The sequence below is a fragment of the Arthroderma uncinatum genome (assembly GCF_011692745.1).
Source record: "Arthroderma uncinatum strain CBS 119779 chromosome Unknown scaffold1, whole genome shotgun sequence".
In the NCBI taxonomy this organism is placed as follows: domain Eukaryota; kingdom Fungi; phylum Ascomycota; class Eurotiomycetes; order Onygenales; family Arthrodermataceae; genus Arthroderma; species Arthroderma uncinatum.
The window spans coordinates 618595-643466 of record NW_022983863.1 but is presented as its reverse complement, the minus strand read 5'-3'; the positions used below and the strand labels follow the sequence as shown (position 1 = coordinate 643466).

Below are 24872 nucleotides of genomic sequence, written 5' to 3'. Positions count from 1 at the left end.
AGACTCATTATTTGCTTGTTTGCATAGATTGCTTTTCGTTTTGTTAATATACTTATTATTATTATTTTTATTATTATTAATAATATTTTAACGCCTGGAGGCTTGTGCACGGCTAAGTAAGTAGACCACTATCGGCTATAAGACCTCTTAAGGGGTATTAAGTCTCAAAGTCCAAAACGCTATCTAATTCTCTGGAACGACAGGTATTTGTCCTGTCCATGCGGAGTTTGTGCTTAACCCCTGGTTTTGCACTCTTACCTTTCTATTTTACTTCTTCCTAGCCTGCTCTGGTGACAACATCTCTGCTTATTTTCCGGGCTCTGCAACTTTCTTCTCCTCGCCCGGCTTGTCACTGCTTGTGCTACCAGATCCACGAGGCCCCCCCGGTCCGCCGGCGCCGGGGTTGCCTGGCTTCTTGACGCTCTTCCACTCCAACGAGTAGATTCCAAGAACACCAAGGCAAGACATAACCAAGCCGATCTGGAAGACTCTTCGGAGCGACTCATTGTATGCGCTAAGGGCAACTCCACGCAGCTCTGGCGGTACCGAATCGATCAGAGTGGTAGCACCAGCGGAGCTAATAAATGCCGGATTATACCCAGGGATCTTAGAAAGTCGTTTCTGAAGTTGATTGCTTAACACATTCTCGCCAACAGAAACAAATACTGCGGCACCAAGAAGCTGGCCAAAGAACATCAGCGCCATACCAATCGGCACCTGTGGTTTGGGAAGAACAGTTTGTGTCGCGAGGTTTGATGTCTGGAAGCAAAATCCCATGCCGATACCGTAAAGAATTTGATAGCCAATCCAGCTGCCTTCACTCGAATCAACCTGTAGAGTTGTGAGGAGACCGGCGCCCACACACATAACAGTGACTCCGAAAATGCCCAGCGGCGTATAGTATCCGATCTTTTGATTGATGAATCCGCCGCCAATTTGTGCAACTATGACGGAGACCATCATTGGTAAGAGACGGATACCGGAGTCCACAGCAGCAACATTCTTGATGGCTTGGAACCAGATGGGCAGGTAGTATACTGTTTTTGTCGTTAGCATACGTTGGTAATTGAAGAAAGTGGGGTGATTATACCAAAGATGTATTGCGAAGAGCCAATGCAGATGGTAGCCCAAGCCGCGCCAGCGACGCTGCGAAGCTTGAGGATGCTAGGAGGAATAGTCGCCGTCTTTGGGAGCAAAAACTGGGAGGCAACAAATGCAATAAGCAACACGGCTGCGAGGACTAGCAGCGCAATAATGCGGCCATTGTCCCACTGATAAATGTTAGTATGACTCTCATAATTTTAATTTTGCTGCTTACTTACGGCGTACGTTTGGCCACCCCACTGAAGGGCCAGGAGAAGACAGGCCACACCAGGAACGACAAGGGCGGTACCGGGAGCATCAAGCTGAGCCAGCTTCTTCGCAAGAGGCAGCTTGGCTGAATCGCGGTCAGGGACGTCAAAGAGGAAGAAGGCAGCAACCATGGCGACAGCTCCAAAGGGCAAATTAATATAAAAGCACCATCGCCAAGTCACCTTGGTGGTGAAAGTACCGCCTATGAGAGGACCCAGGATGGTAGCAACACCCATGACGGCACCCATGAGACCCTGAATTTGAGGTCGCCTGGCAAGGGGAACTGCGTAAACAACAGCCATGATCTAAAGAGCTTCGGTTAGCCGTTGGGCCAAGTAACAGTAATGCCAGGGGAAACCTACAGTTCCGGCGAAAATGCCTGCCGCACCAACGCCAGCAATCGCTCGACCAAGGATAAAAGCTATCGAGGAAGGGGCAGCTCCGGAGAGAGCAGAGCCAGCCTCGAAAAGGATCATGCTCGCGAAAAAGGTAGCCCTGACTGAAAAGTAGGCGTATATCTTGCCAAAGGCGAGCTGGAACGCGCAACAGGTTAAGGAATACACGCTACCGTACCAGCCAATATCACTGAAAGCATTGAATTCATTGGAGATTGTAGGTACCGCCTATACATCGTGTCAGTAGCCGTCTCGTAGCGTGGTAAATATCAGGCCCAGCCGGGATTCACTTACCGTGGAGACAATGGTTCTGTCAAGGCCGACGAGAAACATGCATAGGAGAACCGAGATCAAAAGAAGAATAACCTTTAGACTGAAAGTCTTCTCGGTAGGCTTGGGAGGCTCTGGTTTCGCATTTGGAACAGGCATATCGGCCGCCGACTTTTCCACATCTATAGAACTATCCGTCGCCGTTTCGGCGTTGTAAGGCGAACTTGGGGAAGGCATGGTCTGGTCGATATGAATGGTATTCCACAACCTCAAAGTATTCCAAAGGGCTAACCAAGGCCACGGTTGTATGGGTATTGAGAGCCATTTAAATAGAGAGGGAGAAAGTCTTCTTATGTTCCTGGTTTTTTCTATTTCTTCTGCTCGGGGGATATTGGCCATGCATCCTAACTTCCGCGCATGGCACTTTGAGATAGAGGTGACCGGCGCTTACGGAGGATGCTCGGAGGTTAAGTAAAGACCAACTCTTGTATTTTCCGCGCGTCTTCCTGTTGTATTATTGCATTCGATCTCAACCATCCGGAAGAAAGAAAGAAAGAAAGAAATGTCCGAAGCCATTGCACAGTACTCTGTATATTCCCACACATCCCCTCTATTGCTGTAGGCCCATGCTAATCAAGAACGCGCGCCATCCAAGTGCGATTCATGTCGCTCGCGCAAGGTTCGACCTCCAGCTGGAGAGCCCGCGTAGGGAAGCCCGTTGGCCTAACATTTTGTATCTGCAGGTTGGATGCACCCGAGGCCGTCCACGATGTCAACGCTGCAAAGAAGAAGGGGTTGCTTGTCGCTACTCTCGCTCAGGAGTGATCCGTCGCGCCAGAAAGCAGAACAGGACCAACCGACTCCCTGCTGAAACTGCTGTGACGCCAGCAAGCGCGTCACGCAGCGTCTCAGAGCAGCCTTCTACACTCCGATCAGACGGCGGTGACCGTGATGGAACAACATATGAGCGTTTGCAGCAGCTTTTGCCAGGCAAAAGTCATCCTTCTATCAAGGCCATCGCGGCGCTGCTGGAAGAATACGCGGCGGCTTGGCAGGGGTCGGCGGCTTTTGACCAGCTAAGTGATGGTGCAGCATCTGATTTCTTCGTCTTCCGCGAGGATCAAACTCGTGTTTGGCTGGAAAGTGAGTTATTCTCGACAGCAAATGTTGAAAGCAGGCTCTGCTCACGATCTATCTTGTATAGCACTCATCGCCACGCTCGAAAAGGAAAGACTGTTGCTCACCTCGGTGCCTCCAGACGTGCTAGATCAGTTGGCCTCATCACGTCCGCATCAGGTCCAAGATAGAGCATGGTTGGTCATGTTTTATAGTATCGCGCTGAGTGCTGAGTCCTCCAGCAACGACGCACCGGATACATCGACCAAGTCGAAACTGAGAAGCAACCTATGGTTGGCATTCAACGATGTGAGGCTGCTGATCGAACCAGCCGTCTCGAGTATTCAGGCTTTACTCATATTGATCTGCTACGCTGAGGAGTTTATGACGCCCTCTGTTTGCTGGTCGCTGGTCACCAAAGCGTGTATCATGTTGCAAGCTTTGGGCATCACGCACTGGCGCCTCGACTCTGCCACCAGCAACCTGCGCTCTGCACTCTTCTGGCGTTTAAATATGCTAGATAAAGAGTTAGCCCTCATCTTGTGTAGGGCGCCGGCGTTCCATCGTGAAATGGGGCATGATACCCCTTTGCCTACACTGGACAAGCTCTTACGCCTCCAGCCAGATCGTCCCGCTGATAGGACGGGGCCTGTTTTGTTCGAGGCGCACTATACGTATCAGATGCATCTACTATCGCGCGTAATGGCCGATGCATGGCATAGCCTTTACGGACAAGATTCTGATAAAATATTCGCAGTCAAGGAGAGTCTTGAGTTATGGTACCGCCAGGCAACGGAGGTATTAGGACTTCCGTTGACTTTTATGAAAAGCCGCAGCTGATACATCCCTTCCAGGTTCTTGAGGCCGCTGCACTTGTTGAAAAACCATTGCTCACTGCGAATGATGCTGTCCCGTTTGATTTCGGCCTGCAAACTCTCCGCTTCCACTACCTTTCCCTTTTAGTCTTACTCACGGTATCTAGCAAACAGATGCGATCACAGTCCATCCTTCCCTCACAACAAATGCTCAACATGTTACCGAATCTCGGCGATATGGTGCTAACCCAGACAGGGCCGTATGCATGTCTCCTATGGCAATATATACATTGTCCTTTAACCGCGTTTGGGACCCTCTGGGGTGAAATTGTGATCAAAAGCAATGCCAACTTAGAGCAGAGCAAACAATTCTTAGAAGCGATTGAGCATCTGCCGCTATTCTTGGGGAAGTTGACCTCACGAAATTCGCTTGCAGGCAAATTACAAAGTATCACGGCGAGGATCGTAGAGCATGCCAGAGCAATACTGGACTCCCAAGGTAAGGAGACATTCAAAAAATTAAAACAATAACCACGGCTAACATGCGCGTCTTTGGAGGTGAGGCAGAGTCAAGTACACCAACGGAAAATGTTCCAATCCAGGAAGTACGCTTGGATCAACAGCTATCCACGAACCTAACATCACCGAAAAACGGGTTGAACATTTCAAGCGGCGAAAATTTCGACGCTCTGCTTGATGATCGATTTACCTGGCCAAATGACCCCTTTTTCGACACCACATTCGACTGGTTCGCCTGGGACAATCAGGATCTCAGTTAGCGGGACATTGGCTAGGCTCAGCAGAAGGATGCCGCACTCTGCTATCTAAAATATCAAATATAAGATTATAAAACACCTCTAACAAGAAATTTTAAACAAGACGCCTACCACTCTCCTATTCTCCAGGATCCATCTAGGTATACTGCCAGGCGGCGGGGACACGACCATCGTACGCCTCGGCCACTCCAATGAACTCGACACACTGCTTAATATCTCCTCCGGGGACCATGGCGTTCTTGATGTTGGCGAAAACTTGATAAAACATAGAGTTTGGAACAGGACATGCCATCAATGCAGTGGCTCCCCAGCCGGCGAAGTAGAAGCTACCGGTTTTCTTGCCAATGCGCTTGTATGCGAAGCCGCCGATGTGTGATCCCTCTGGGATGGAGGCGGAGTGTGCCTGGGTGAAGCCGAGTTTACCACTTGGCTCGACGTACAATTGCTGGCCGCCGGGGACAAGTACGCTCTGGGTTGAACTGTTAGCCGAGGGGACTCCAAATACGCCTCTCTTTACCAGGAGGAAAAAGGTTATCAATTACCATGCTGTTCAGTCCGAGGATAACGGTAGCATTTCCTGGTGGGCAACCAGCGCCGACAATCTCTGGGCAGTAAGTTGCTGGCGTTCCGCCTAGCCAGAATGCTCTTCCGGCAGCTTGCATGGGCAACTTGTCGACATGTTCCCGGCCTGGGTGTCGTGCTGTGACCTGGATGTTCGCCGGGGCGTCCGAGTATCCCTCTTGAGCCGGAGCTGCGAGAGCGAGGAGAGGAAGCAAAAACGCGGTGATGAAAGATGTCTTCATCTTGCCTGAATAGGGATATCTCGATGTAAAGTCTGTAGCGACAGTTATGAAAATTTAGACAGGGAACCAAGGGCCAGGGCCGGTGGATTATATATATAAAAATTGTACTCCATTGCCTGCCTCGTATCCACTACGTACCACAGTCCATCTTCGTCGAATCGGAGATTCGTCTCCATCTGTCATTGTATATCCAATGGTACGAAGTCGAGCTCTCCGCATATGCACAATCCCGTGGTCTGTGGCAATGGAGGACCGAGGTGAAACAACCATGGCCCTTTAGCACGGTGGGGATGCCGAAGTACAAGGGTGAGAGGCTGATAGAGGCGGGACGTATAAATTCTCGAAGTTCTACGGAGTATATACATGGAATGCAACTTTTGGATGCATGTACGACGCAACTTACGATATGTGCATGTAAGACATGTCCTTAAACGGTTATCGCGATGTCAGCTCAACTCTCAGCTTTCAGCTTCAACTTTCGGCTGAGACCACCACGAGCTTAAGCTTAATTGCCGGAGGCAAATCCAGCGTTGATTTTCTTCTTCTTCTCAAGATAGAGTATGGAATGGTGAAAGTTACTCAGTACAAGCTCAATCTCTGCTTGTCTTATGCATGTCTGATCTGCCATTCTGCTGTATTTCCTCCAGCCATGCAGGGTCAATCGCATCCACTGAGATATACGGGCTTCGATCGACACCCTTTATGACGTTCGCAGGAACATTTCCCAGTCCGAGGAAACTCCACATGTTCTTTTTATTGCGATAAGTGATTGTATAGTCCTCGTACCGGGGTTGTTTGATCAGTTCGATAAAATGCTCCGAGCTGCCAGGCCATATGGCGTTGACCCGGCCTGTCTCGTTGTTCCGGTACCAGCTGCGGCAGTCGTCAGCCCAGATGGTATGTTTTATCCATTCCTGAGTGTGCGCGTTGAAGGCGTCTGTGACATCCTGTCTCGGGCTGATCGAGTGTATTTCTTCATTCTGAATCTTGCGGATAAGGTTGACAGCATAGATGCCTGCCTCTAGGAGCGGGCCAATTACCGATCCCTACCAACAGTCAGGGATGAAAAAGTTGAGATATAACAGGGAAGAATGCATTACATTGTGGACTGGCCATGTCGGCCCAAAGAACGACACCATGTTGGGGAATCTAACTTGAAAGTTAGCCATATCTCCAGCCATTATGAGGGATGTGTATGCCTACCCTGGGACTCCCAGGCCGAGATACGACTCCGGGCATATCTTCCACTTTTCACGAAGATCAACGCCCCCTTGGCTGACGAATGGGAATCTGGGTCGGTACGAAGTGTCGAATCCTGTGGCGCAAATGATCGTATCCGCTTTTCTCTCGAGGCCGTCTGCGCCGATCAGCCCATCTTCCGTGATCGCTGACACGGCAGTGAAATGGACGTCGACGTTGGGTTCCTGGATTGCCTTCACATACGGATCTGCAGGGGTGATTCTTCGGCACCCAACACCAAAGGTCGGCATGAAGCCTTGAGCCGCCATCGACGTCAGTTTATATCTTTAAACCCAGGAAGGGGAAAACCAGACCTTGCAATAGACGCTTGTCTTTGATAGATTCGGCCATGCGCTTTTCGTACTGCTGTCGAACTGCCTCCTGTCCTGGGCTTCCGCTATAAAACATTCCCCATATGTTATTGATCTGGCCCTCCCACGATTTGCAATGCTCGATCAACGCCTCTGGGCTGTTTCTGAATTTGCTTTTCTCTTCGTCTGAATAGGCTGAATTATCTCCCTTGTTTCCAGCAATGGTGGCGAACCATGTCCCCTATCCAAAGAATGAAGCCATAAATATATATATCAAATTTCTGAGATTCCTACCATAAGGCAGCATCCGAGGCCCCATGATAGGGGCGTCTGTTGGTTCATTTGATTTGCTGGGATTTTACTCACTGTTCTCACAAAGACGTCCATGTGCTTTACGTGTGGCTGCATCCCTGGAACTGTTTGGATGCTTGACGCTCCGCTCCCGATTATTGCAACACTTTCATCTTTCCACTTGTCGGATTGATAATCTTTTGGCCAGACTGCAGTGTGAATCACCTAATTCAAATATCAACACGAAGAAGTGACACATCAAGAGCCATTCGAAATGTTACCTTTCCTTTGAACTTCTCTATACCCGGAATATCAGGCCATTTATACCCGTTTAGGAATCCCGAAGCATTCAACAAAACATGGCAACTTTCCTCAATGTCTTTCTGGGTGCCATCTGGCCCTGTTTGAGAGAGAGTCACCCTCCACTGGCCGCGATCTTCTTCCCAGTATGCGCCTGTGACCCGTGTATTGAATGTCATATACTTGCGCAGTCCAAAGACCTTGCATACTCTATCAAGATATGCCCAGACATCCAGTGCATAAGAATAGAGATTATTCCACTCGGGCTAGCAATATTTCCCTGGTTAGTTTTCTCATGGAAGTATATACAGTGGAAGGGACATGTCACCAACATTTGGAGCAAAGTTATACATATACGCATGGCTTGGGGCATCGCAGGCACAGTTGGGATATCGATTCTCAAGCCAGGTGCCTCCTATATCTTCGTTCTTCTCGTATACTACATGCTCGACGTTTTCGCATAGCTTTTGAATGTTATAGGCCATCATGATCCCGCTGATGCCGGCACCAATGGTGAGTACCCTGATTTTCCTACGATAGCCATTGAACATAGCCCCCTTGTCGATTTCATAAGGGGCGGAAGCACTGCCATTCGTCTCAAAATGTGAGGATGTGGCACTTGGTGCCATTTTGGGGGGCTTTATTGATCCTGGCTCGGTATGTATTGAGAAACTAGGCACTTATCTCCAGAGATAGATATGACAGTACCAAGGGGCAATTATGCCTGTTAACTTAGGGTGTATTCAAAATATTTAAGGATACGGGAAGAAGTCAATTTCTAGCCAGGGATTGCTTGCTATTTATACCCAATATAAATCATACAGCACAGTGATCCTCCGCACGAACCGCCAACATACGTGGTACGATGCAGCCAGGAACAAAATTTAATCAAGGGTACGGAGTATGTAGATGGGAGAAACCATTAGGTAGAGCATTAGCCGTTTCTGGAAATGTAGGCGCATATTACATTATAGCATCCATGCGAGAAACACGGTTGGCATTAATATTGCATGAACTGCCATGCATCCAGTATGGAAGAAACCCGGAGTATCCATGCGGCATGCATGCAGTGTGTCACTAAGGTTCGATTTACATCCAGATGATACTCCCCAATTAAAATCACTGGGGTCATTCCGTTTTTAACCCGACATATTTCCATAGTAGTTACGCGGGTTAACGCCTAGCCTCATTTCGATGGATTTGCGAAGTAGCATGGATAGGGAATTGGGCAAGGAATAAGTTGTACGGTAACCGGAGTCAAACATCTGAAGCATCAGGCTGGGTAGTCCGGCGTACATATATAGCGCCACAAATTTTTTAAACATTTCCGAATTTATAAATGCTATGATACAATATTATTTCCAGGAAACTAGGGGGTATCATTGTTAAGACCTGAGCTAATTTGTTTGCACAAATGCCATTCAAAATTCACCAGTTAATGGAAGATCCCTTGAACTCTGCCCGACCCATACCTTGAATTTGCCAGTGGTAGGCATTATCCAATTTTGCTGATAAATGCTCCAGTAGCTCAAATCTTTTCGCGTGAGAGACATGTTAACCTTCGCAGAGTTACCCGGTTGTAACTCGATCTTTTGAAAATCCCGCAACACACGGACAGGAAAATCTATAGGTATGACTTTGGTATCTTTTATGTTGTTTGCGTCCTTGCTATTTTGGCTACCTGCATCTTTTTTGGTATCCTTGGGTATGTCAATAGTTTCGTTAACGCTGGGTGGGAAAGATATATAAAGCTGGACAGTTGCTTTACCAGCCCGTTTCCCGGTGTTATTTACCGATAGGCTGACATTAACAATCGGCTCGAAAAGCGAGGGATTCCCCCCTTCGCCGCCTCCGGCGGGTGAAATGTTTTCTTCAGGATGATGTCGAGTAGGGTATGGGTATTTTATCTGCTGCACTTTATCAACAGAGGAAAGGTATGGATAAATATATTTCGATAACGGCCGGAATCCTTTAGGGAAAAGCGCAGAATCTGGGTCTGGAAGACTTTCATTATATGATGGCAAGGTTACGTTCACTTCAGACTTTGAACTCGGGGTAGTGGATTTATTTTGTAGGAGGCTCGTTCTGAGATCTGATAGGCGGAAAGATGTATATGAGAGGCCATACCCAAATTCATATCGAGGGGTAATGTTGTTCTTATCAAAGTACCGGTAATCGATATATAACCCCTGGCTGAAATTTTTCTGTGGAACCGAATCTTCGCTTTCGTATAGCACTTTGGACTCTGGACCGTAGTCTTCGGCGTCTTTTGCAATAGTATATGGCAATCTACCACTGGCATCAACTCTTCCGAATAGAACATCCACAAGAGCCTTGCCACTCTCCTGCCCGGGGAGGTTTGCTAGGACAACAGCTTTGATTCCGGGCATTTCGATCCAGTCTTCTAATATTACGGGACCAACTGAGTGAAGAACCACAATAGTATTCCCTTTACCTTTCCCACACTTATCTGCGGCCTGTCGAATCAAGTTGTTGCCATCTTTTTGAAGGAACAAGTCATTTCGGTCCCCGTCAATGTCCTCAAAAGACACAAACCCTTCGCCTGAATCAGCGTTGGTAAAGACAAGACACAAGTCTTTATCGGCCAAATCTTCATCTTGGATACCGTTATAAAGGTACTCGGATATAGAAACGTTGTCGTGGTTATACGTTTTGTTAATCTCCTCCCATGGCGTTATCAGGTAGGGGAAGTCAGCAGTGCCACTACCCCATCCAGACCCAAGCGTGCCTTGATTGCACGATCTATCAGGGCAGGAGTTTGGCCCGTGGCCTGGGCCAGCATCCTCTCCAAAGACCCCAACCTTCGTTTTTCTCCCTGAAGCGGTACCTTCAGTGGATAGAGGTAAAATCCCATCTTCGTTTTTTAGGAGAACTGTGCCTTCAGCAGCGACCTCACGGGCTAGGCTGCTATGGGAATCTTCTCTCACGTTGGCTGCTTTGACATACTGGTTAACAACCACCATTTCCCTATCATCCTCACTGCCTTCGTGCCTATGGCCAGTTTTGTTTTTCGTCCAAGATGAAAAGTTGGGCCCGCCATCTTTTCCTCCATCCGGAGGATGCCTTTCCCATGAATCTTGCTTCACTTGATACCACGCAGCGACAATTCTAGTGGCCATATCGTTCAATCGGCCGACTTCAACAGAGCGGTTCAGAACAGCCATAGTTAGATTAGCCCCCCAGAAAGAAGTTCCAGGGTCAGAGCGAAGTAATTCTCCCGGCATTGCCATATCCAAACCAGCCAATGCGCTTGCGACGCCACTTTGTTGTCCATACCAGTCAGACTGAACAAACCCCTGGAATGCGAGCTCATCCTTTAGAATACCATTCAAAAGGCGGCTGTTACTGCATGAATATGAGTTATTAACCATTTGGTAAGCGCACATCACGCTACCAACACCAGCCCGAACACTTTCCGCAAATGGCCAAACATATACCTCATGTAGGGTTCGATCATCGGTGTTAGAGGACATGGCGTCAGGTATTCCCCATTCATACGGCTGCCGGAAGTGCTCCTGTTCATTCAAGACAAAGTGCTTCGCGGTTGCAATTACTCCCTCTTTTTGAATCCCCTTTATGGTTTCTGCAGCCGAAATCCCTTGAAGAACTGGATCAGTGCCAAAACCTTCCCAGTTACGGCCGGCGGCTGGAAGAACCCCTAAAGGCCCCATGGTTGGACCTAGAAGGACATTTACTCCCTTACGACGAGATTCTCTCCCCAAGGCTTCGCCCCTTCTGCGCATAAGGTCCCTATTCCAGGTTGCTCCAACAGTGACGCCAGCGGGAAAGGCGGTTACGTTATCGGCAAAGCGTATCCCTAGGGGACTATCTTGAAGGCATAAAGATGGAAATCCGACTTCGGTGGCGGGACCTGCGAGGGGGTTAGACTGTATATTCTGGCGGTGGTCGTGCGGCCTGGGGGCTAACCCGTGTTCCCAACACAAAGACCCATCTGCCAACCTACACCAGTTGTGATGTTTACTTTTTCGGTAAGGGTCATATTGTTAACCAGAGCTTGGGCTTTGTAATAGCTGTCCTTCCATCCAGGTACTGTCTTACCCGACGGCATAGGATGCCGCGTTGGCGATATCTAATAACGGAGCATTAGTATCCATTTATTACTCACTTGAATTCATTCCACAAAATCTCGACATAAAGCAAAGCAATCTGCTTGAGTTGTAATGCCCCATTTTTGAGGTTATGCAATGAGTCCAAAACCAATGATGGTAAGAAAAGAGGGACAATTTTATGGTATAGTGTTAGAAAGGAGCAAACTCACCCCATCAGGCACATGGTATTTATGCTCTAGTTCAGGACGCTTGAGATTGTCCGGGCTCCCCCAAGTCAAGAGTATAACAATTATCGCTAATAGGGTAGGTATCGTTAAAAGGACTAGGGCTGGGGATCTCTTCTTCTTGACCCATAATGGAGCCGAGTTTCTCACGGCTTTTGGCTTATCCAAATGCTTCATGGCCAGGCATTCGTCTAATTTGGGTTCTCCGGCGTTAAAAAGCTTGTATCAGCTTTAAACCTGATTTCTCGGTTTCATCGCCTGGATTGGGAAATCCGGCACGTTGTTTAGCGCACTGAGCTAAAAATGGGCTTACTTTGGATAGCAGCTGCACAGTCTTCTGAAACTGGTAGTTCCAGAGCATAAATTGTGTATGTATTTTGAGTATTGCCCGGATTTTATGCCGAATTATAATGCCTGGAGACGAAGCGGACAACAAAGATGTCCAAGGTGATATACATTGCAAAGGGTGTATGTATATACTCCATGTGGCGAGATATAGAGGTAACTGCTATGACGCATCAGCTCTGCTCATCATCATGTTGTTCCATATAAAACTCACATACTTAGGGTTTGTCATGTTATTATTCACCAGCTTATATTCGAGAGTCATTGGATATAACTTTCGACGGACAAAGTCCTAGACGTGAGGTTACACGCTAACTGGCAGCACGGATACTACGGAACCATTCTCCCAAAAAACCATCGGCTCTATCGTTAGGTAAGTATTTTGACTGTGGTGGTAAAAGAGTATAAATAAACAACGCGCCATCAGCGTTGCCCCAGTGGTATTTATATATTGAGTTTCAACAGCTGAGACCGATAGGTGAATGCACCTATAAGTTAGATGCAGAAGCGAGTTCGTCTACAGAAGCATTATTTGCTTCTGCGGCAGAGATGAATTTTCCGCTGTCATTGGTGCCGTTATAAGCGAAGATCGAGAGTTGAGGACATCGGTCGTCTCACGTGTTTGTCCAGTTTGTTCCCATCGTTGCCCATTTTAAATATATATGGACGACCTCTCCCTTGATTCTAATAAAGAGGAGTTCATCTACGCTGTTAGCAAACAATCGTATACCAGGTTAAATTGTCAGTCGTAGCTTTTTATCTTGCAATACAAGCTCCTTTACCCAGCCTCACCTACTCTATATCCTCGGTATCATGGCTGGACCAGGCCCCTTCGCAAGCGTCAACGACCTCGGGTTGAAGATGCTGCAACTCGCCTGCAACAAGGAGATCCCGACTGGGGGGATTATCGTGTCCCCCGCATCTATAGGGATAGCTTTGGCTATGTTGGCTGGTGCTGCTATACCATCAGAGAGTGAGAAGATGTGCACTGCCCTTGGGTCTGATAAGCCGGAATCACTCGATGCACTTTATCTCAGTCTTAAAGACTGCAAAGACACCACTGCGGCGGCTAATGCAATCTTCGCGAAAAAGGGGACCAAGTTGGATAAGGAGTATGCCAGCTTTCTCCAACAATTTGCTGTTCTGACGAATACGGAGTTCCCGCGCTTGATTGATGGGCTGGATACGATCAATACCTGGATCACTAATAACACTATGGGTATGATTAAGGATATGATCAAGAGAGAAAGCGTTTTACAGTCCCACATTGTTCTCGTCAACGCGTTATCTTACAAGGGGACATGGAAAGAACAATTCAATCCGAAAGACACTACACGAAAATACCCATTTCAGGTCTCAGAGTCAGAAACTCGCCCCGTGGATATGATGTTCCGGCTTAATGAACATATTCTAGTATACGAGGCAAAAAACTACACGGCAATTCAGCTACCATACCAGGCTAGTAGCCCAGCTGCGTCAACATCGTTTATGGCATATCTTCCACATCCTGGCACGTCCGTGCAACAAGTCCTATCTTCCATCCCACCTCTTCATGGGAAAAACCGATTCACTTCAGAAAAGTTTGATAGATTTGGGTTCCCGAAAATGGAAACGTCATCGGGAATGGATATACTCCCTCTCTTCAGACAGATTGGCTTCCATATCCCGGGCGACTTCCCTAAGATGGGCATGGGAGGGAATGTGGTGCAAAGCATTTTGCACAATACAGCTATCTCGTTAGACGAAAAGGGCACTCGAGCTGCTGCATCTACTGCCGTTATGATGATGAGGTGTATTAGGACTCCGAAAAATCTAATTTTCAATAGACCTTTTGTCTTTTCTATCGTTATCGACTCCACTGGTGCTGCACTCTTCACTGGAGTGTTTTCTCCTGAGAGCTGATACCCTAGGCCTTACTTTAGGTTGGATGGCTACCCTATTACGAAATAACATGTTATGACCTTTCCATGCAATAGGAGCGTACAGCACTATGATTATAATACTGTTGGGCATAATCTCGAATGCGTATCATTGGAGAGGAACATAAAATAAGTAAAAAAATTGTATAACGTTATAACAAGACTCCACTATTGCGGCAACTACTATTGTACAACACTTTCACGTCGATGAAGCACTTCTGCTTCTTCGTGTCTGGCGGTTTGTCCACGGTATTCCCGTTTACCTCGAATGAACCAATCGGCAATGATAATGACTATGACTACAAAGTAGACGACGGAAACATAGTTCATAGCTATTAAGAAATGGTTAGGAAGAGGTCTCGTATATGGATCAAAGGGGGAGTGGTAGACTTACTTCCAGCCGTGACGGGATAGACCGAAGGGAACGAGTACATAATAATAGTAAAGAGTGTCCAGCAGAGCAAAATAATATTGGCAGCAAGGCCGATTTTACCCAGCCAGAATGGACCATGCTTAATATTATCTCGACCCTTGATGAGTAGACAGACCACGGGGATAACGTAGGACACGTACAACAACACAATGCACGCGGTGACCATGCTGTTAAACGCAGTTGAGGAACCTAGAAACAAGAGCCCTAGCAAGCCAACGATGGTGCAGCTGAATGCATGAGCGGCGAATGGGACGTCAAGTTTGTGGTTGATTTTGCTAAGGCCTAACGAAGTGTGGAAAGGCAGGCCACGGTCACGAGCAAATGACCAGCATAATCGAGATTGCCATGTATGAGACGCAATTTGGCAACCAATTCCAGTAGCCAGGACGAGAGATTCAAGGACAATTGCGCCAGCTTTACTTCCAAGGGCCTGAAAGTATAGCTCGAGGATTGGAACGCCGGTTGGGGACTTGACAACGGTTTCAAAGTCGTTTAAGCTGAAGAACATGGAGATCACGTAGAACCAGGCGGTGACAAATCCAATTGCGACTGTCCCCATGATTGCGATGGGGATTGATCTTTCGGGAGCTGCGACTTCCTCTGCCATGTGTGTTGCGGCGTCGAGACAGGCAAAGACCCAGTTTGTATTGATCAAACCGACCAAGTATGCGATACCATCCTGCTTCCAGCCTGTGGAGTTTATAAACGTAGCAAAAACAAATTTAGCAGACTGATGTGTTGGTGCCTTCGCAGGGACAGTTATAAGGATCGTGACAAAGGAGATCAGGGAGGTATAAAGGGTGACAGTCGCGATTTTTGGGAGAAGTTTCCCGACGCAGTTAAAAAGGAAGGCAAATCCATTTATCACCTGGTACGCAACGACTGTATGCCATGGCTGCGGAATGCTATTAAGGTAGTATGTTAGTATACGGGAAAGTGTTTCTAGTGATCTGTTCCACGACTTACAACTCTGGGTGGCTCATCTGCCACATGCCAACAGCTGCTGCTCCTAGACCTAGGGCTACACTGGCAGAGGTGAAAATACTCCCAGCCCAGGCAAACCAGCCAGTGAGGTATGAGGCGAAGTTGGCGTAGTTCTTGGGAGCTAGCTCGTTGGCCCAGAAGTACTGTCCTCCAGCATTGGGCATAGCACTGGCAAGTTCAGAAAGGGTGATGCCCACGCAAGTAGAGATAAATGCGATCCATGGAATTCCATATATGGTCAAAACAGCACCGCCTGAATTGATACCGGTAACCAGGGAAGCAGAAATGCCGAACCACGAATTGGTGAGAGAGAACCCTACAGCGAGGAGAGACAAGACTGAGAATTTCCGTGTCATGTCCTGGGTGTAGCCCATGGCCGCAAGTTTGGCGGCATCGCTATCAATTGGCCCTTTCTCATCTCCCGAATTTGGAGACGGATATCTCTCGGCCTTTGGGCCGATGTTTTCGTGGTCCATGTCTATGGGATTTTATTTTGATGCACCGGTATTGACAGGTTTATTTCCCTCCCTCAGGACCTATCTTTCACGGATAATGGGCAGCTGTCTCTGAAGGACGAGAGATGCGAGCAGTTATAGCTGGGAAGACTCAAGATTAATATCCGGGTTGTCGCATGTGGGAAGTAGGTATCACGGGCGGCGGATGTAACGAACTGTTGAGGAGCAGTTTAATGACCCATTTACAGGTTATCTTCGATACTGTTTGTCGCGTTTGGGCGGTAAACGGTGCTACTGATAATAACAGTTCACAGATATATGAGGCGACGGATGCACCAGGCGTTGATTTTGTTTATCTCGAAGCTCCAGGATCGAAAACAAGCTTGTCGTATTTCCACACGGATGCGGAAGAACAATGAAAGAGAATAAAGACTTCAATTTGTCTGTCCTGCTCTGGTTATGTCGCCCCGTATACACAATCCCTCCGTCGCCAGGAAGAGGAGGTCGTCACTGGTACTCCGTACGCCGTACTTTGGAGGAAGACAGTTGATATTTGAAGAAAAAAGATTCAAGTCAGTTCGCTGCACCGTCCCACCCCTGTCGCGCGACCTGTTTGGAGTAAAATAGAGTGGAGAAGACCAGAAAATTCCACGGCTCGTTGTTGGTCGCGGGCAGCAGATATTTATACCGGTGGAGTAGATTTTATATATGGCTTTGCCTTGACAAACTCTGATATCGCCGCCGCGTAGGCTCAGGTTTGGGCGGTCGTTGCTCTTCGGCTCTTCAGGACGCAGAGGGGAGGCCGACGATGCACTGCAGCTTGAAGGATCAGTCTGACCCCCCAGGAGACCTCCGGATCCTGGTTGAGAGCGCTGAACCACCGAGATTCAGTGGCCCAGTAGAGTTTTCGCCGGCATACAACCGTATGAAGCGCCATGATGTCATTTTCTTCCAGTGTTGCATCCGCGCCGAGATCTCACGGAGATGAGCGTCGTTTGGGCGCGATATCACCCTTGGCGCGGCTTAGAGTGGACAACGCATGTGAGAGCGCTGTGCTCTATCGATGTTGTCCAGATATCGACCTGTCTCTGTTTGAGATGCCTGGTAGGAATGTCAATGATGGAAGGCTCCACGAGGAAAACGGTGTCGAGGTACTTTACCTGGGACGCATAGAACATTGCATGATCGATATACCCCAAACATGCTTGTCAAGAGTGGTTTCTTTGGTAGAAGGTGTTAGCACCTAGTGGCATAATTGCGGTGGTATTCCCCTAAATGATGGAGATGATGTCGGCTGTTGGGCATCCAAATGAGATAAATATCATGTCAGAGTAGGCTAGGCCTTTAGAGGTAGTCATAAAGCTTTCAGGTAGCGATAAATTAGCCAGTTATCTGTCTAAAATATCTCCAGCAAGGCTAGTTACATGAATGGTATCCAAAGGCCATCTGTGTTAGCACATTTGGTGACACCCTTATTTACTCTGTACTTGAAAATATTTACCAACCTGTCGATCTAACCGTCAACTCTAAGCTACTCAAAGGAACTAGGGAGATCGAATGATGAAATGCCCCCCAAGGGTTTATATCGGACTTATATCGTGATTAGCAGACTGATATCGCTTTAAATGCGCGAACAAGCGACGGCTAACCAGCCATGGATTCTGGTTGGCTGGTAATAATGTAAATTCGGCCAATCACAGCGCGGTCTGAGAATCAACGAGAATGTAGGGAGTATTTATATCCAAGGAGATCGAGATACGGCCCTTGATTGCTTGTATTATATACATAACGAACGTATTTACAGGAGGGTAGGAGGTACATAGTTAGGGTACAGCGAAAATGGCCACAGTAAATTGTTCTCGTGGCAGCTCTAGAGCAGTCAGGGGAAAGCTTTTCTAGCAGCCAAGGTAGATGGCTATTGAATATAGTTAGCCGGGTTCATAAACATAAGATCAAAAGGATATAACATACCATTGGCAAAGAGAGCATAAGTATCGGCATTCTGGATCGCCGAAGAGGCAGGGAGGGAAGTAGCGTGGTCATAACCGTAGCCCAAATCATCGCAAAAGGGGCTAACAACGGCAGAGTTATGAGTAAACTCGTGGAGAGTGGTAGTGGCCTGGTCCTGTTCGTGGCAAGACTCTGCAAGTGCTGGGAGGTCAGAATAATAAATTGGGCAATTAACAACAACATTCTGAGAGGGAAGTGTATATGCAAGAACACCTTCCTGGCAGCCGTCCATAGAGTCGTTGCAGTAATAGGTGGTGCTTCCATCGTTGGTATAGGTAGATTCACTGGCGACAGATTGGAAGCGTCTAACAATGGTGTTGACGGTACGGCGATCGGTGGCCTTGAAATACTCGGCAACAGTGTCTAGATTTGAGGGAGCGGCTTCAGCAGCGGCCTGGGCAAGGGCGGCAGAGTTATAAAGAGCAGTCTCTAGAACACTGAGTTGGTCCTCAGAGCAACTGGAGGTATCGATGTTGGTTCGTCTGTTGATCGACACGGATTTGCGCTTATCGATGGATCCAGATCTCTTGACGATACCCATAGCTTGAACGACAGAGGCAGCCTTCTTTGAATCAACATCCATAGTTATTTTGTTGGACTCGTAGGTAGTATATCCTTTAATAGTAGTACCATGCTCTTCAGCAGTGGGGATAGTGCCGTGGGCCATAACTGTAATCTTTCCGCCCTTGCTCAAATCGTGGGTGGCGGCAATATCAAAGGAGCGCTCAACACTAGCCTTTGGACCAAGGGTAGCAAAGTACTTGGATGAGAGGTTGGTCATCTTATAGCGGGCAAGCATTCCGGTAAATTTGACCTCAGTGCCTATTTATATAATCAGTAAAATCCTATACGCTCGTTAGAATTGGCTTACCATTCTGATAGACTTTGAACTTGCGGGTTGGGTTCTTGTCAAGGACGGTGTTGAACTGTAGCAAGTTCAAAGCGTGGTCACCAGTGTTGGTGATAACGGCCTTGACCATGGTGTTATCAGTGGCAGAGAGCTTGATATCGATTGTAGAGTGGTTTGATGGGGCATTTGGGGTGGCAGCAGCTGTAGAGGTGGCTACCATGGCCCCGAGAGCAGTGAGGGCAGTGAAGAAATGCATCTTAGACTACCGTAAGGGATAATTGAAAAGGGGTGATAGAAGGAATGGCACAGGAGTGAGATAGGGAGTGACTTAAAAGACCGACTGTTCTGACTCTTCAGAATCAGGGAAGTTGACCAGGCGTCTCGATTCCCGTTTATATATCTTTCTAGAAAGTAGATAAACGTCGGCATCAGAGCCTAAAGTCAGCCTGGTACATAAGGAGAGCCATAGATCCAAAGCCTGTGTTCCACAGGTTTTAATGATCCACTGAGATAATATTATATGTGGAGTAGTATAGCGAACCATAGGGTTGGAGCCAGATGGTATCGGGGTATAATCCGCAAGTTAACAGCTCCGTTAGTTATATTTGCGTATAGATTCGGATTCACGCATCACCGACTTGACACGCAGTTGATTCAAGGCCGGATGAAGGCGCATAGCTATGAGAATCCAATATAACTATTGAAACACTGGCTCCTTGCCTTTGCTGGAAACCATGATGCATGGCCTCTCCGTAGAAGAAGCCAGCCTGGGGCGAATCTGCAATATGCAGAATCCGGAAAACCCAAAGTCATAGACAAGGCCGAACCTGCGCGATGGAAGATGCCTTGCCAGTAATAAAAATAACGATTGCATGGTCTGCTCTGAGAATAATCTATCACAATTACCGAGGCCCGCCATAGATACGACGGTAGGATGAGTATATCGCGCTTCGCCAGTTCAAGCAAGTTTCTCGAATGACCCATGTTAGTCTACTGCTAGTAAGAGATGAGGATGATTGTGAAAGAAGAAAAATATACCGTTGGACGATGAAAATACGGAGCAGTTTGTAGTCCCATTCTCGTAATTATCTAGAAGGCCTAATTGCTCCTCTCCAGAATAACCTTCCTCCCTTGGCTAGGATATCCGGGTTCCTGATCCACACGCCGTGGACATGTTTTCTGGGCTTCTCGAAGCTGAGGGTTAAGGCGAGCAAATGGTCGTTAACATGTGCAGGGACCATACGCTTGATGCTGATCATAAAAGCGCGAGATATAGGGTTGCTCCCCCGGTTTTGGGCCCGGGAGACCAGCGGTTGAAGAGTTTCCCCTGCATCTTTGTGGATTTGAGCCCTCCGGACAAGTGAAACAGTTGAAGAAAAATGCACCGCTGCGTGCGCTTAGTCCGGATCCATCTATACAATCAATCGTTATAGGGGTGCCATACCCCAATCATGGGTGCTGGCATACGAACATGCCAGCTGCGGCACGTCCGTACGGATTGCAGAGTATGTAGCATGCACGGCATACATACTTCCTGGGCATAATTGACTTCACTTAGTTACCTTATTTCTATTCAACTAGGGGTGTTGGAATGCTGTGCATTCGTCGAAGGGGGCTGATAACATTCCAAGATAGACCGCCTCCTGTTATTTCTCTAGTTAGTTAACTAGCTAACTAGATGGAGAAGTTGGACGGAATTTGACTTAGGCTGCTCTTCCGTGATGGCAGGTTAACGCATCTGACTCGGGAGAGTTGGGCTTTCATGGAGGTTCTTGGGAGTTTTTGCAGGCTTTGGACAGAATCAGATTCCTTCTGGGGGCGGCTGAATCATCCCGGTTGTCGCAATTTCTATCTTTTTCTTTTTCGTTTTTTTTTTTTTTTTTTGTTAAACCGTTCAATATAAAATGACCAACCTGAATACATTGAATCCAATACAGTTAGACAAGAAGTGCATCCAAGCATCCAGGCGTGAGAACTTAGCATTTTGGCAGATGAAGATTCAATCCAATTTATATTTAATTTAGCACTCTATCAAAAACAAACCCAGAAAAGACGCCGATGATCCATATATTCTATCTGATAATTGCACCCACATCTAGCCCTGTATCGATAGATAAGCAGGGGATCTGATCATGTATAAGAAATGATATCAAAGCACAGAAAATAAGGCATAACTCATGAGATCTTGGGACATAAAGAAGAGCAAAAATTAGGTACTTTTTAATAAAATATGAAAAAAAAAAAAAAAAAAGATGCAGGGAGATAGAGATCACTTTTCGTCATCTGTGTCAGGAGGATGTGGCGTTCCCGCAGGGCTGTTCAGCCATTCGATATGCCTCAGCCTGCGTCTGACTTCGCGCTCTTTGAGTTGCGCTCTCGTCATCTTCTTCTTTTTCTTAGCCTTGAACTTCAAGTCGCCTCCATCCTCCGCACCTGAGTTCACGGCGGACGGGGCAGCGCTGGACACAACGCTACTAGCCACAGTGCTAGCGGTGCGAGACTGGTCGTCGAATCGATCGAGTGCGACGGCGGTAGTGCCGGCGTGTGTCATTCGACCGTTCTCAACATGCCATCTTTCTGGGCACAGAGCACCGACGAATTCGTCGTTGTGGGAAATCATAACAACACCACCCTTGAATTCTCGGATGGCAACGGCAAGTCCGCCCAAGAAGTCACGGTCCAAAAAGTTGGTAGGTTCGTCGAGCACGAGCAAATGGGGGTTGTTCCACATGGCTCCAGCAAGTACAACCTTGACTTTTTGTCCACCAGAAAGGCCGCCAATTTCGTTGTGGTTGGCAATTTCAGGATCGAGGCCAATGTCTTCGAAATGTTTAGAGATCACTTTTGGTTCGAGAACTCGGTATCCTAGACCTTCACGGGATGCTTCGTGATCGTCGAATTCTTGGATGAGTTTGTGAAATCCAAGCTCCAAGAGGGTTTCGCGGGATATTTGAGTGTTGTGCTTGGGGAGCATGTTCTTCCATTTACTAATAATGACTAATTAGTACATGGAATATTATAAGCGCATTTGGGGGAGGAAGATGTAAACTCACACTTCGTATTGGAAGGTCTTCTTATATTTCTGCCTTCCCATCAAAGCTTCAATATTGCGCGGGCCCTTCCCATCACCTAGATCGACCAACTTGGCCATCTGCATCTTATCCTCCTCGGTGAGGATACGAGTTTGCTTCATAAGGACTTCACGGTCGTCTCCATTTGCATATCTCCACTGAAGGTATTGGTTAGGAGTCTTCTCCATGTGCATCTCCACGTGCTCTAGGGCATGCTGTTTGATATAACCAATACGGAGGTTAGGGTGCTTTTCGACCTTTCCAGTCTGTGGAATTGTTTCACCAGTAAGAAGTTTCATCAACGTAGATTTTCCAGCCCCGTTGCCACCAATGATTGCAACTCTGGAGGAAAGAGTGAGAGCACAGCTTGCATCAGTTAAAGAGGGCTTGCTGCTGCCAGGATAGGTGTATGAACAATTGGTCATTCGGAGAATGATGCGGGTAGACGACTTGACTCCAGATAGAATGCCAGGGGGTGGGAACTTGAAATTAGCATTGACAGAGGAAAGAGTGTAATAACTCTTCCCTTCTGGCTTGACTTTAACGAAACTAAGGTTACCTGTTAGTATATAAAGCAGGTTACTCGTGATAATGGAAGTGACTTACTCCGCCAGATTTCCCCTGTAATGAACAAGCTTCTTCTGTTCGTAATGATAGATATCTGTGCAGACATCATCTAGGAAACCGGAGTCGTGACTGACGATCAAACTGGTCACTTCTGTGTGTTTCTTCAAATATTCCTGCAACCACTTGACATTGGCGACATCCAAATGATTGGTAGGTTCGTCGAGAAGAAGCACGTCGGCTTCCATAACCATAGCTCTGGCAAGAGCCAGCTTCATCTTCCAACCTCCGGACAAAGAGCCAACAGGTTGCTGCTGTCTGCCTTCCGGGCCTGGAGTGAAACCGACCTCGTTGAGAGCCGCGGAGATTTTCTCCTCACCGGCAGCAGCCATCTCAGGATCTTTCGTGACAAATTCCAAGACACTCAATTCTGCGTCCTCGCCCTGGTTGTGTTCAACGAAGCACGTCTTTAAGACATCCTGTGGGGGGAAGCCTTCAAGCTTGCCGTTGGCAATACTGCGCATGAGAGTAGACTTGCCAACACCGTTACGACCACAGAGACCATATCTATGGCCCTTGAGAAGCCTTAGATTGGCATGTGAGAGGAGGAGACGACCTCCATAGCCAAGGGAGAAGTTAGCATTGACAATTTCGATCTCCCCGTCATCTTCTTTGACTGGAACGCCGAATCTACGCTCATCCTCTGCGAGGAAGTGAGCCTTCACAGCAGCTGCAATCTCGTCATTTTTTCCATTGGGGACGAAAGAGCGAAGGTACGGGCCCACGCACACTGGAATACGTTCGATAAGTCGGGAATTGGCGTCGTCTCGGACCATGTTCGCGATGTAAGTCTTGCTGAGCTCCCAGAAACGTTTCTCGTCAGTTTGATTGAAGCGGGTGTATGGCTTCATTTGTTCATCAAGCACGGCTTCAGCCTGCTCTGTCGTGGCGCCGGAATGAGCAGTACCATTCTCATCGTTGCCCATAGCCTTATCGATGACGTCCATGGCCCTAGTAGCCAATTCTCGTACTTCTGGCAGAGAAGCTCCATCCTTGACACGCTGCACACCGGGTTTCAGTTTGGGCAAGAAAGTTCTAGCTTCGATGGGGTCGTGAACAAGTCTGGTAAGATTCTCAACGACTACAACGGTTTGGCGGAGGACTTCTTGCGAGGTAGTTGGAGTATTGAGGGATCGCTCAAGGAGGGGAGTAAGCAATGCGAGAACTGGTGATGTCACAACAGCAACGAAGGTGGTCTGAGAAAGCGCATGAATGGCCTTCTGGAGGGTTTCGGTCGATGGCTTCTCCATGGTTTTCAGCAATAGCGGAATTCGGTTTGCAACATCGTCATTATCAAGAACAGTCGACAGCGCAAGCATGGTCTTCACAGATTGTTTGACAACCTCCGCCTTCAAGTCGTGCATTCCACTCTCAACGATGGGAATCAAATCCTTCAACTTGTGGCCGAGGGTCAGTCGTAGGTGGTCCTTCAGCTCTTCCTTCTCCTTGCTTTCTGTACCGATCTCAGCTCTCTTCGCCACTTTCTCAAGCAACTTATATGCTCCTACTGTTCCCTGCCACTTTCCAGTGGCCTTGCTGAGGTATCGAGACACGGGCTCCAAAAGCGCATGGACAAGAGATTCCTCCTTTAGGCATGAGAATAGGGCATCAATGGCGTACTGTGCCGATTCTCGCACCACTGCACCTTTGTCCGCCAGCAGGTCTAACGCAAGATAAAGCAGGCCGCCATCCTCGAGGAGGAAGACAACCTCACTCAATGGGTTTTCCAGCGGATATCTTTCGAACAAGGCCCCGAGAATCAACATGGAGCTTTCCCTCCTAGCGCCATTCTTCTTATCCGTTGCCGCTTTCTTGATTTCCTGGATGACGTTGAATTTCTGAAGGCATCGAACGCTGCCGGTGCTGATTAGGAGGTTGGTGAGGGCGTATGAAGCGTCCAACGCCTGCTGGGTGGTCTGCGCCTCGAAGACGGTCTTCAATAGCTGTGCGACATCGTCCCCAATGGCTCCGTCCGTGGTTTTCGAGGCCACGGGAATGATTCTTTCTGATTGCATTGATGCGGTTTCGAGGAGGGGCATTTTATAATTGAGGCCCGACCAGTCGAGGATGTGTAAAAAAAAGGAGTGGCGAGTTCCAACGCACAAAAAGCAGGCCAACCCAATATCACATTCAAGATAAAGACGGCACAGAACCTCAGAAACAGTACAAGACGGAAATAAAAGAAAAGAAACAGCCG

At 47.8% G+C, this 24872-nt stretch overlaps 10 protein-coding genes across 10 annotated transcripts; 2 read left to right on the top strand and 8 right to left on the bottom strand.

The window, feature by feature from the left end:
- Window positions 1–306: 306 nt before the first annotated feature.
- On the bottom strand, window positions 307–2255 carry GIQ15_00203 (aflatoxin efflux pump; the record flags this gene model as incomplete). The annotated part of the gene is made up of 5 exons (XM_033547620.1): window positions 307–1037; window positions 1091–1271; window positions 1323–1658; window positions 1716–1976; window positions 2043–2255. 5 exons carry the CDS (start codon window positions 2253–2255, stop codon window positions 307–309), a joined length of 1722 nt encoding a protein of 573 aa, XP_033408571.1.
- A 389-nt stretch (window positions 2256–2644) lies between these two features.
- GIQ15_00202 (uncharacterized protein) lies at window positions 2645–4728 on the top strand (the record flags this gene model as incomplete). Its single annotated transcript, XM_033547619.1, has 6 exons — window positions 2645–2697; window positions 2762–2839; window positions 2911–3161; window positions 3223–3932; window positions 3989–4448; window positions 4508–4728. The coding sequence occupies 6 exons, from the start codon at window positions 2645–2647 to the stop codon at window positions 4726–4728; spliced, it is 1773 nt and encodes a 590-aa protein (XP_033408570.1).
- Window positions 4729–4861: 133 nt separating this feature from the next.
- On the bottom strand, window positions 4862–5528 carry GIQ15_00201 (IgE-binding protein; the record flags this gene model as incomplete). The annotated part of the gene is made up of 2 exons (XM_033547618.1): window positions 4862–5194; window positions 5268–5528. 2 exons carry the CDS (start codon window positions 5526–5528, stop codon window positions 4862–4864), a joined length of 594 nt encoding a protein of 197 aa, XP_033408569.1.
- Window positions 5529–6118: 590 nt separating this feature from the next.
- Window positions 6119–7036, bottom strand: GIQ15_00200 (sterigmatocystin biosynthesis monooxygenase StcW; the record flags this gene model as incomplete). The annotated part of the gene is made up of 3 exons (XM_033547617.1): window positions 6119–6574; window positions 6629–6677; window positions 6732–7036. The coding sequence occupies 3 exons, from the start codon at window positions 7034–7036 to the stop codon at window positions 6119–6121; spliced, it is 810 nt and encodes a 269-aa protein (XP_033408568.1).
- Window positions 7037–7599: 563 nt separating this feature from the next.
- GIQ15_00199 (sterigmatocystin biosynthesis monooxygenase StcW) lies at window positions 7600–8298 on the bottom strand (the record flags this gene model as incomplete). The annotated part of the gene is made up of 2 exons (XM_033547616.1): window positions 7600–7935; window positions 8002–8298. The coding sequence occupies 2 exons, from the start codon at window positions 8296–8298 to the stop codon at window positions 7600–7602; spliced, it is 633 nt and encodes a 210-aa protein (XP_033408567.1).
- Window positions 8299–9701: 1403 nt separating this feature from the next.
- On the bottom strand, window positions 9702–11759 carry GIQ15_00198 (glycosyl hydrolase family 3 N terminal domain-containing protein; the record flags this gene model as incomplete). The annotated part of the gene is made up of 3 exons (XM_033547615.1): window positions 9702–9711; window positions 9797–11561; window positions 11618–11759. 3 exons carry the CDS (start codon window positions 11757–11759, stop codon window positions 9702–9704), a joined length of 1917 nt encoding a protein of 638 aa, XP_033408566.1.
- A 1383-nt stretch (window positions 11760–13142) lies between these two features.
- On the top strand, window positions 13143–14231 carry GIQ15_00197 (proteinase inhibitor I4; the record flags this gene model as incomplete). Its single annotated transcript, XM_033547614.1, has 1 exon — window positions 13143–14231. The coding sequence occupies one exon, from the start codon at window positions 13143–13145 to the stop codon at window positions 14229–14231; it is 1089 nt and encodes a 362-aa protein (XP_033408565.1).
- Window positions 14232–14431: 200 nt separating this feature from the next.
- GIQ15_00196 (uncharacterized protein) lies at window positions 14432–16141 on the bottom strand (the record flags this gene model as incomplete). Its single annotated transcript, XM_033547613.1, has 3 exons — window positions 14432–14580; window positions 14643–15586; window positions 15648–16141. 3 exons carry the CDS (start codon window positions 16139–16141, stop codon window positions 14432–14434), a joined length of 1587 nt encoding a protein of 528 aa, XP_033408564.1.
- A 1874-nt stretch (window positions 16142–18015) lies between these two features.
- Window positions 18016–19236, bottom strand: GIQ15_00195 (metalloproteinase 8; the record flags this gene model as incomplete). The annotated part of the gene is made up of 3 exons (XM_033547612.1): window positions 18016–18035; window positions 18092–18952; window positions 19002–19236. 3 exons carry the CDS (start codon window positions 19234–19236, stop codon window positions 18016–18018), a joined length of 1116 nt encoding a protein of 371 aa, XP_033408563.1.
- Window positions 19237–21249: 2013 nt separating this feature from the next.
- On the bottom strand, window positions 21250–24690 carry GIQ15_00194 (mRNA export factor elf1; the record flags this gene model as incomplete). Its single annotated transcript, XM_033547611.1, has 3 exons — window positions 21250–21967; window positions 22034–22600; window positions 22658–24690. The coding sequence occupies 3 exons, from the start codon at window positions 24688–24690 to the stop codon at window positions 21250–21252; spliced, it is 3318 nt and encodes a 1105-aa protein (XP_033408562.1).
- Window positions 24691–24872: the final 182 nt, after the last annotated feature.